Source organism: Cajanus cajan, chromosome 11 (genome assembly GCF_000230855.2).
Source record: "Cajanus cajan strain Asha chromosome 11, NIPB_CcT2T_4, whole genome shotgun sequence".
Lineage (NCBI taxonomy): Eukaryota > Viridiplantae > Streptophyta > Magnoliopsida > Fabales > Fabaceae > Cajanus > Cajanus cajan.
Genome location: NC_138527.1, coordinates 979,378 through 989,318, shown reverse-complemented (window position 1 = coordinate 989,318; position 9,941 = coordinate 979,378). Strand labels below are relative to the sequence as shown.

Genomic DNA, 9,941 nt, shown 5'->3' with positions numbered 1-9,941 from the left:
GGATTTACAAAATTCACATTTAATATAAAGTTATAGAGCGGCATAATACTTAGTAAAAGTTACACTGGTATAATTATAACCCCCTATATTATATATATATATATATATATATATATATATATATATATACATACATATATATACAGCGACAGCTGCACGTTTGGAATAGTGAGACACTTGCCCTCACTACTATTTGACATATACATAATTTTTTATCTAAAAAAATAATATATTTTAAAAAATAAAAATTATATTCTAATAAAATAAATATATAGATTCAGAAAAAATGTTTATTTATTTGATATCTGTCAAATTTTTTAAGGAAATTAATTCTCATGTGATAAAATAAATTTCTTTATAATGAATTAATTTTTAAAAAAAGTTTAATTATAATATATATATGTATATATATATATATGTCTTAATATTCACATATATAATGTAATATATTAAAACAAATAATTTTTTGATAAAATAAAATTTGTAGCATGCATGTTTATCTTTTGTGTTTTTTATTTATTGTATACGTTGATTGAAAAAATCAAAATAAGAAAAATCATAAGATTTATATTCCATTTAGAATTGTTATTATAAGATATATTTTAAAATAAATTATGATCTAAAAATATATATTAGATATTAAAAACATATTTATATCATAAATAAATTAAACTTTATTTTTATAAATTTAACATATAGATTTTTATATTTTTAATAGTGTTAAATTATTATAAAATAAGTCTTTATGATTGTAGTTCTACCCAAACATTTAAAAATTGTCTATGATAGATAAATAAGTCATACTTAAAATATATATTTTTAAAGAAAGTTAGGTTCAAACCAAGTAAATTATAATAAAATATAGTATAACCTAATTTATTTTCATCTTTAATACTAATTGTAGATATAAAAAACTTGTAATAAATAATTATAATATATATTTATACCTTTAAAAGATATATAAAATTTTTAATACTACAAATATATATAAGAAATTAAAAATAATAAATTAAAAATAAGAAATTAAAAAATAAATTAAAAATAATAATTAAAAATAAGATTTCCGACGAAAAATTCCGTCATAATTTTCCGTGTGGGATGTTAGAGGCAATTAATACGTATGACTTATGTCAGGAGTGGCACGACCTTGAGCAAGAAATGCTACATGGGTGACGTGACCTTGGATAACATGTCAGGGATGGCACGACCTTGGTCAAGATATGCTACAGGGGTGGCATGACCTTTGCACATTGTTATATCAGGGGTGAGCACGACCTTGGGCTGCTACAGGGGTAGCGTGACCTTGACATAGTGTTAATTGCAAGATTTGTAATGGATTGGTATGATTGTGAATTGTGATGTGATGCATGATTAATAGAATTAGAAATGGTTGTGAATATTTCATTAAGTAATGAGTTATGATGAGATTATGTTGTGTGTTTCCTTGTGTGTTGTACATATAGATATTTTCTTTTCTCACTGTACAATTTGTGGATGTTTTAGGTGAGAAAGATCCGGCTATGAGTGACATCTAGAATGCCAACAATTGAATTGTGGGTGTGCTATGATATTGTGACATCGGGGCAGAGGATTCTAGGATATAAATTTTTATATGTATTTGGAGTTGTACCTTTTCTTTTGAAAACAATTTGTAAACTCTTAAGTTTTACTTTCCAAGTTTTATTTTCAATTATTTTGGATATTGAAAAACAATTATGAAGGTTTTATGTAAACCCTTTTACCAACGTTGAAAATTTATTTCCTTAATTTATTTACATTATTACAATATATATGTGTTGGGGTAGTAAGGGTGTCACATTTAGTGGTATCAGAGCAGGTCGATCCAATCGACTGTGAGTTATGAGTCTACGTACTATGCTTGTTTGGTAGATGAATTGATTGTAGAACTTGTTGATATGGTAGTATGATGATTGATTAAGTTTGTTATTTATTTAATTATAGTATAATTGTTAACTCTTATGTGGATCAGAAGAGTAATGGAAGGAGGTAGGAATGATCATGCAATGGCTGATGCTCTACAGGCGATGGCTCAGGCTCTTGGTACTTTGAACCAACGACCAGAGGTAGATTGGCTGGAGAGATTCCAGCGAAATAATCCGCCAAGCTTCCGTGGGGGTTATAATCCTAATGGAGCTGTTGACTGGATTTTTGATGTTGAAAAGATATTCCAAACTTTGGGATGTCCTTTGGTGCAGAAGGTGACTTTGGCTGCCTTAGAATTAGAGAAGTTTGATCTTCATTCTAATTTCACCAAGTTTGATCTTCACTTTATTAAATTTTATATTTAAGACAATTAATTTATACAACAATATAAGATTATTTTTAAATATTGATCATATATTTTCAAAATATTAAAATTTAATTTATTAATAAATATGATAAATAAAAATTAAAAAAATTCTTAAAAATGTTCTTATCAAAGAATAACACCTAAAAATGTTTTCACACAGGATAACCGTTCATAAATATATAGGAGTTGATATATATATATATATATATATATATATATATATATAATAGTTTTACCCTAAAGATATCAAACACAAATATGATACTATGAGATTTTTAATTTTCCACCTAAAATATTAAGCTTTTAAGAATATTTTAGTTATAAATAAATAACTAGCACAATAGTATTAAAAGTATGCTAACTTAAACATGTTAATTCAATAAATAAGTCAACAAAATTAATTGGTTATAATTTCTTGCATTAAATATTTATAAACATTATTAATAGGTGAAATAGTTTTTACTGTTTAATGCAATTATATCTTGTTTTTATTTATTTAGTGTTCAATTCATTTCAGTATAAATATAATTATTTGAAAATTTTGAAAAATAATTAAAACATGAAGGAGAACTAAAAAGTGGGGAAGTTATGAAATATTAAGCTATGAATATAATAGAAACAACATGCAGTGTTAACTTATGTACCATCCCCTAGTGATCTATCTCACATGTTTATGAATTGGAAATAACTAAATTCTATAAGACATAAACTAAAATGTAAGAAAAAATTGAAAACAATATTGAGAAAAGGTCAAATGATAAGGACCACAACCATAACTATGATTAATAAAACTTGAGGTAAATACTAATTTGCTTCCTACTTTTAAGCAATGCAAATGACTTTAATCAATGCATACATCTCTCCAACTAAAAAGTAGTGAATAAGTGACTATTGAAATCTATTTTTGGCAGATGTAATGACTTTTTTCTAACCATTGCTAATGCATTACTTGTACCTATTAAAGCAGAACTTGATGAGTAAAATAAGTAACAAAAAAGGAAAGAAGAGACAAAAGGAGTAGTAGTGGTGTTTCTTTATAGTAATTACATCATCAAAGACTACACTTAAGAGATTTGTATTGGAAAGATGGCAGGTGGAGCTTTTGTGGATGCAGGTGCAGGACGTCAATATGAGGGAAAGGTCACAACATTTGTGATAATTACATGTCTTGTAGCTGCTATGGGAGGTCTTCTCTTTGGATACGATCTTGGTATTACAGGAGGAGTGACTTCTATGGAACAATTTTTGATTAAGTTCTTCCCTAGTGTGTATAGACAAATGAAAGACGAAACAGAAAGCACAAGTCAATATTGCAAATTTGACAATCAACTTCTTACATTATTCACCTCCTCCTTATACCTTGCAGCACTGATAGCCTCTTTCTTTGCTTCCATTACAACCAGAATGATTGGACGTAAACCCTCAATGCTTTTTGGTGGCTTGTTTTTCTTTGTTGGTGCACTCTTGAATGGGTTTGCCATCAACATTGAAATGCTTATCATTGGTCGTATATTATTAGGCTTTGGTGTGGGATATTGTAATCAGGTAAACATGTTAGTGTTAATTAATCATTCTATTCATTTAAATTTATTTGCCTTTAGGTTTTGAAAAGACTATAATAATTAACATCATTATTTTTTGTTTCATAAATAGTCTGTACCAGTGTATTTATCTGAAATGGCTCCTGCAAATATCAGAGGAGCACTCAATATTGGGTTTCAAATGATGATTACAATTGGTATCCTCATTGCAAACCTAATCAACTATGGTACATCTAAGCTTAACAATGGATGGAGGATGTCTTTGGGCATTGGAGCTGTGCCAGCATTTGTGTTATGTGTAGGATCTATTTTCTTAGTTGAAACACCTAATTCTTTGATTGAAAGAGGAAAGCATGAAAAAGCTAAGGAAATGTTACGAAAGATTCGTGGCACTGAGAACATTGATCAAGAATATCAGGATCTTGTTGATGCTAGTGAAGCAGCTAAAATGGTGGACCATCCATGGAAGAACATTGCACAACCAAATTATAGGCCTCAACTCACTTTTTGCACTTTCATTCCATTCTTTCAACAAATCACTGGCATCAATGTCATCATGTTTTATGCTCCAGTTCTTTTTAAGATTTTAGGATTTGGTGGTGATGCCTCACTCATGTCTGCGGTTATCACAGGAGGTGTTAATGTTATTGCCACAGTTGTTTCTATCATTACGGTAGACAAGTTTGGAAGAAGATTATTATTTCTTGAAGGCGGCATACAAATGTTTATTTGTCAAGTAAGTTGAATGCTTTTAAACTTTAGTATCAACATATATGATTATTTTACTGAGCATATATTTATCTTGTAGGTTATTATTGGAGTCCTAATTGGTAGAAAATTTGGGTTTGATGGTCAAGGATCATTTACCAGAGGAGAAGCAGACATTCTCTTGTTATTTATTTGCCTATATGTTGCCGCATTCGCTTGGTCTTGGGGCCCATTGGGTTGGTTGGTGCCTAGTGAAATATGCGCTCTTGAAGTTCGACCAGCAGGTCAAGCTTTGAATGTCTCAATAAACATGTTATTCACATTTATCATTGCTCAAGTCTTCCTTACCATGCTTTGTCACTTGAAGTTTGGTCTCTTCTTCATGTTTGCTGGTTTTGTGGTGATCATGACAATTTTCATTGCGTTGCTTTTGCCCGAGACAAAGAACATCCCAATCGAAGAAATGAATAGAGTATGGAAGGCCCATTGGTTTTGGACTAAGTTTGTTCCCCAAGAGATTGTAGCCGGTGGTTCATCTAAAAAATCCGTTCCATGAATATGATTAATTAGGCATTGGTTAGGATATATAGCAAGGGAGATGGGAATAACAAAATAAAATAAAATCTGGAGAAGGGGTTAAGATTGAGAAATAATATGTACTCTTTCCAAATTTGTGTTGGAAAGTTTACATGTACTTCAAATTTAACAAAGTTGTGTTTATTCTTGTTATTTCAAATGGAAGAAAAGAAAAAAAAAAACTTTTACATTCTTCTATTTAGTTTTGAATGGTAGATTCTAGCCTTTTGTTAATTTCCAATTTCATCAAATAAAAGAGAAAATAGTGAATCCATCATTTTGAGGTCTTGCAAATATTTTTCTTTTGGTATAGAAATATGAATAATCTATCTACATATATATATATATATATATATATATATATATATATATATATATATATATATATATATTTAAATACATAATATTAATTCAACCATGAACTTAATTGTCACCTTTTTGATAGGTTTTATAATATTAATTCAATTAAAATGTAATCAAAAAATATGTCATTAATAATCCTATCCATTTCTCTTAACACACTTTATTATTGGCAACCATACAAGAATAACATGTTGTGATGATATATAAAAGAAATGAATCAGTGTGGATCTTATCCAATATATTCTTTTAGTTTTCAAAAATATATGTTAGTGGATTTTTTTATATGATCATGGATATTTGTTTTGATATTTTTATCCTATATCAAATATTGTCACTATTATTTATTGTTAAATAAATATTATTTTTAACCATAAGAAAGATTATAAGGACAATATTGAGGATCAAATTTAAGTCTTCATGCATTTATTCTAACTCTTTTCTTCAACCATTAGGCTAACATTAATTGTTTTGTTGAATAAATATAAAATAGAAATTAATCTTAATTGTAACTTTTGTAACAAATTAAAATAACATTCACGTGTACAATTTACAATATCAAGTGTGATGTATTATTTATATTATTTTTTATCTTCATTGCATTTCAAGTAAATAAGTTTTTAAAAAATTATTTTAAAATCAAATATAGATTATTAGGTACACATTGTTCATAATGGAATTCAGGCGATTCCTCCACATTGTTGTACTCGATCTTCTTCTCCAAAGTCCATGTTGATGGGATATATACCTAAAAAGAGATTCCAATGCTTAAGTCAAAACTAGTTTCAAAAGAATAATAATGAATTAGGTTTAAACATACCTAATACTCCACTATTGTATGTCTATGTGTGTAACTGCTAGAGTTTCATCCTATCTTTTTAGACATATTTTATTGATAAGAAAATCAAGGTTGTTCCTAGAATTATGCTAAAAGATAAGTATTGGATAATAGTTACCTAGTTTAAGGATAGTAAAGAGATTTCTATCATAATCCCTTATTTATAGGGATCATGTGATTATTTATTAACTGTTAAAATATTAATAAAAATTATTAACCATAATATTATATTTGCTAAAATATTATTAGCTTAGTTGTGCCAACTTTTGTTTTTTGGATATTACACAAGTTCCTGAGTTCTAAGCTTTTGTAAAGCAAAGGAGCTTAAGATATTCTCATATGACATGAACTTAATTTGTTTAAAATTTTTTGCAAGGGTATGGCATCAATTATTCTATGGTAGACGTGCAAGTGGATCAAGTCATAGTTGATACGCAACATTTGGTTTGTTATAGTTACGTAAAAAGGGGTTGTGCCCTAACTATCAATTATAGCTTTTGATCTAATGGTAAGCGCTCAATCCAACATTCGGTATCAAACCCAAAGTTACATATTTGATTCCTAGTAGAAGCAATTGCTAAGGGGAAGATTGTTTGCCAAAGTGTGGCTTCAATTGTCACATGGTAGAGGCCCAAGTGGGTCAAGTCATAGTTGACACATGTCACTTGGACTATTACATTTAAGTAAAATGGTTGCATCCTGACTATCAACTATAACTTTTGAATTAGTGGTAAGGGCTCAATTCAACAATAATGTATTTTAAGGTTTTGGTTTGATCTTAACCTTTTGTGTTAAGCTCAAGTTTATCGAGTTTTAGGCTTCAACTCAACTTATAATAAAATTAAGCTTGGACTTGACCTTAAATTTGAATTTGCCTTTTGATGGAATAGGCTCAAACTTGACCTTTAATAAAATTAACATTGGACTCAACTTTTTGTATAATAGGTTCTGAATCAACCTTTAATAAAATTAAGCTTGGACCCTACTTTTTGTAGAATAGGCTTGGACTTGACTTTTTGATAATAGGCTCAAACTCAACCTTTAAAGTCAAAATGAACTTTTAAATAATAAGCTCAAACTTAGCTTTAAGAATGAGAATAAGTCATACATTAAATAAGGGCTCATGACTTGACCTATTTAAAGTTTGACATAATATATTTAATAAAAAAAATGTAAGGTTTAAGCTTCTAAAAAAAGTTTATTTATTTAAAAAGGTTGGATTTAGACTTATATAAAAGTTTGTTAAGCCTAATAGACTAGCCTATTTAACTATATAATATAATAAAAAATAATTTACATATTACATTATTAATAACATATCTAAATAAGTAGATTTGTAATACAAAAATTAAATTATCTATATTGTTAAGTCAGACGAAGCAATTTCCAGCAAGGTTTTGAATGAGACAAATATAATACATGTAGTGTTAGTGTTTCAGAAAAACATCAGTACACGCAAGTTGAAGAACAAAGCATGTGCAACTTCTCACATTGGAACTAAGATAAAGAAAGGATCAACAAGTGTGTCAGTGTGCCACGTCAAGCATCACATGAAAAGGTCAAACGAAGCCAAGTCTAGCACAAAAAGGCAAATGATTAAACTTTAGACGATACAAACCCACAGACGAAAGCTTCAAGTACCAGACGAAGATTAGTCAAAGCAAAGCATACCATGAGGATCAGACTAAACAAGTCAAGTGATAGATGAAACGTGAAATGAGCGCTACACGATAATGAATCAAATATTAGATGAAGGTGTGTCAAGCACAACCTAGAGCGCAACATAGGAACTCAGACAAAGGCTAGTCAAAGATTTGAAGAAAGTCAACTAAATATCAGACGAAGGACATCACAAACTGAAAAGTATTCCAAAAGGAAACAAATTTTGTCCATCTACAATGTTAACCAGACCAAAGAAAGTCAAAGCATTAATGACTAATGCTCAGACGAAGATCAAGACTTGAGATGCAAATGGACTACCAGACGCAGACGAAGACTGCCATGCAAGTATTTGAAGAATCAAGTCTCAAGGGACAAATCAGGCATCGTCTACGATTATACGAAAGCTCTCAATATGATCGCATGATTAAAGGAAAAGACAAAGAAGAAGAAAAATAAGTCAAAAGTAAAAGCATGCATGTGTCAGAAAAATTACATTACTTTTTCATATAAAGACAATGCTTTGCAGCTACACGACCGGAAAAGGACAAAAGGTTCCTAGGTCTCAGCTAAAGTCAGACACTGCTACTAACAAAATGAAGAAGACTTCACACAATGTTTATAACAGGAAGCAACATTTCATGCAAGATCTTGTTCATTAAATGAAAGATCAAACTAGTCATGAACGACTACATCCTACTTCAACGAACACTTGCAACGGGCAAATCTTACAAGACTATATATATGTCACAACTTCAAACCTGGAAAGGTTGGCGTTGGCGAAGAGTGATATCAAGCCCATGAACCAATGAAACCAGAGACAGAGCTTATAGAGTCAAATGTAACATAATGTATTTATCTCTGTAGACTAAGGAGTTCTAAGTGTAACTTAGGAACATGCACCTTAGTGAGTGTAGCAAAATTTTATATCCTCTCTGTGAGAGTAAACCAAACACTCAAACCAACTCGTATATCTATCATTTGTAAAGCCTGAAGAGGCTAGGGAAAGAATACTTGTAAAAGCCTGGAGAGGCTTGTCAAAGAATCCTCACTACGAGCCTGAAGAGTCTGAACAAAGAATACTAGCGCTAATGAGTGAAGTTAGCGGGCTAGGAGTGGTTGACAATCCTCACTGAGAGACTGAAGAGGCTGAACAAAGAATACTAGAGCTAGTGAGTGAAGCTAGCCAACCAGGAGTGGTTGAGAATACTCGGGACTAGGAGTGGTCAAGAATACTCACTGAGAGCCTGAAGAGGCTCAACAAAGAATACTAGAGCTAGTGAGTGAAGCTAGCCAACCAGGAGTGGTTGATAATACTCGGGACTAGGAATGGTCGAGAATACTCACTGCGAGCCTGAAGAGGCTGAACAAAGAATACTTGTACTTCATTGAATATCCAGTGGAACCCTTCAATTGAAAGATACTGGACGTAGCTCAGTCTGAGCAAACTAGTATAAAAATCCTTGCACTGTTTATTTATGTTTCAAACGCAATTTCACTTAACTGATATATCATATTGAAAACTTCGTCCAATGCTTATGCTTCAATGTAATTCTTTTTAAATGAAAAATATACTTGCTTAATTTAATATATTAAGAAACAGTTTCCTCTTAAGAAACGTTTTCCTTGTGCAAACTATGAACTTTCAGATGCAAAATCCTTTGTTGAGCAAATCTTGATAAATTCTTAAATAGTCAAGAGAATAATTTTATTGGACGAAAATGAATCCCTCTGCGAAAACGTTTTAAAATTCTTCCGTTCATACACACACATATTCAACCCCCCTTCTATGTGTTTCCATCTAACTTCATATATTTCTTACATTTTCATACATTTAAAAGTTTTACATTTCCTATTTATGAGAAATCAAAAAATATAAAATAGAAATTCTAGTAGTTGTATCTTTGCTTGTTCTTTTCTTTCATCTTCATAGTTAATTATTTAGAAT

The 9,941-nt window shown here is 30.1% G+C and overlaps 1 protein-coding gene across 1 annotated transcript; it reads left to right on the top strand.

Moving 5' to 3' along the window:
• The first annotated feature begins 3,289 nt into the window (after nt 1–3,289).
• LOC109818634 (sugar transport protein 10) lies at nt 3,290–5,334 on the top strand. Its single transcript, XM_020384165.3, has 3 exons — nt 3,290–3,856; nt 3,965–4,588; nt 4,661–5,334. The coding sequence occupies exons 1-3, from the start codon at nt 3,398–3,400 to the stop codon at nt 5,114–5,116; spliced, it is 1,539 nt and encodes a 512-aa protein (XP_020239754.2). The 5' UTR covers nt 3,290–3,397; the 3' UTR covers nt 5,117–5,334.
• Nucleotides 5,335–9,941: the final 4,607 nt, after the last annotated feature.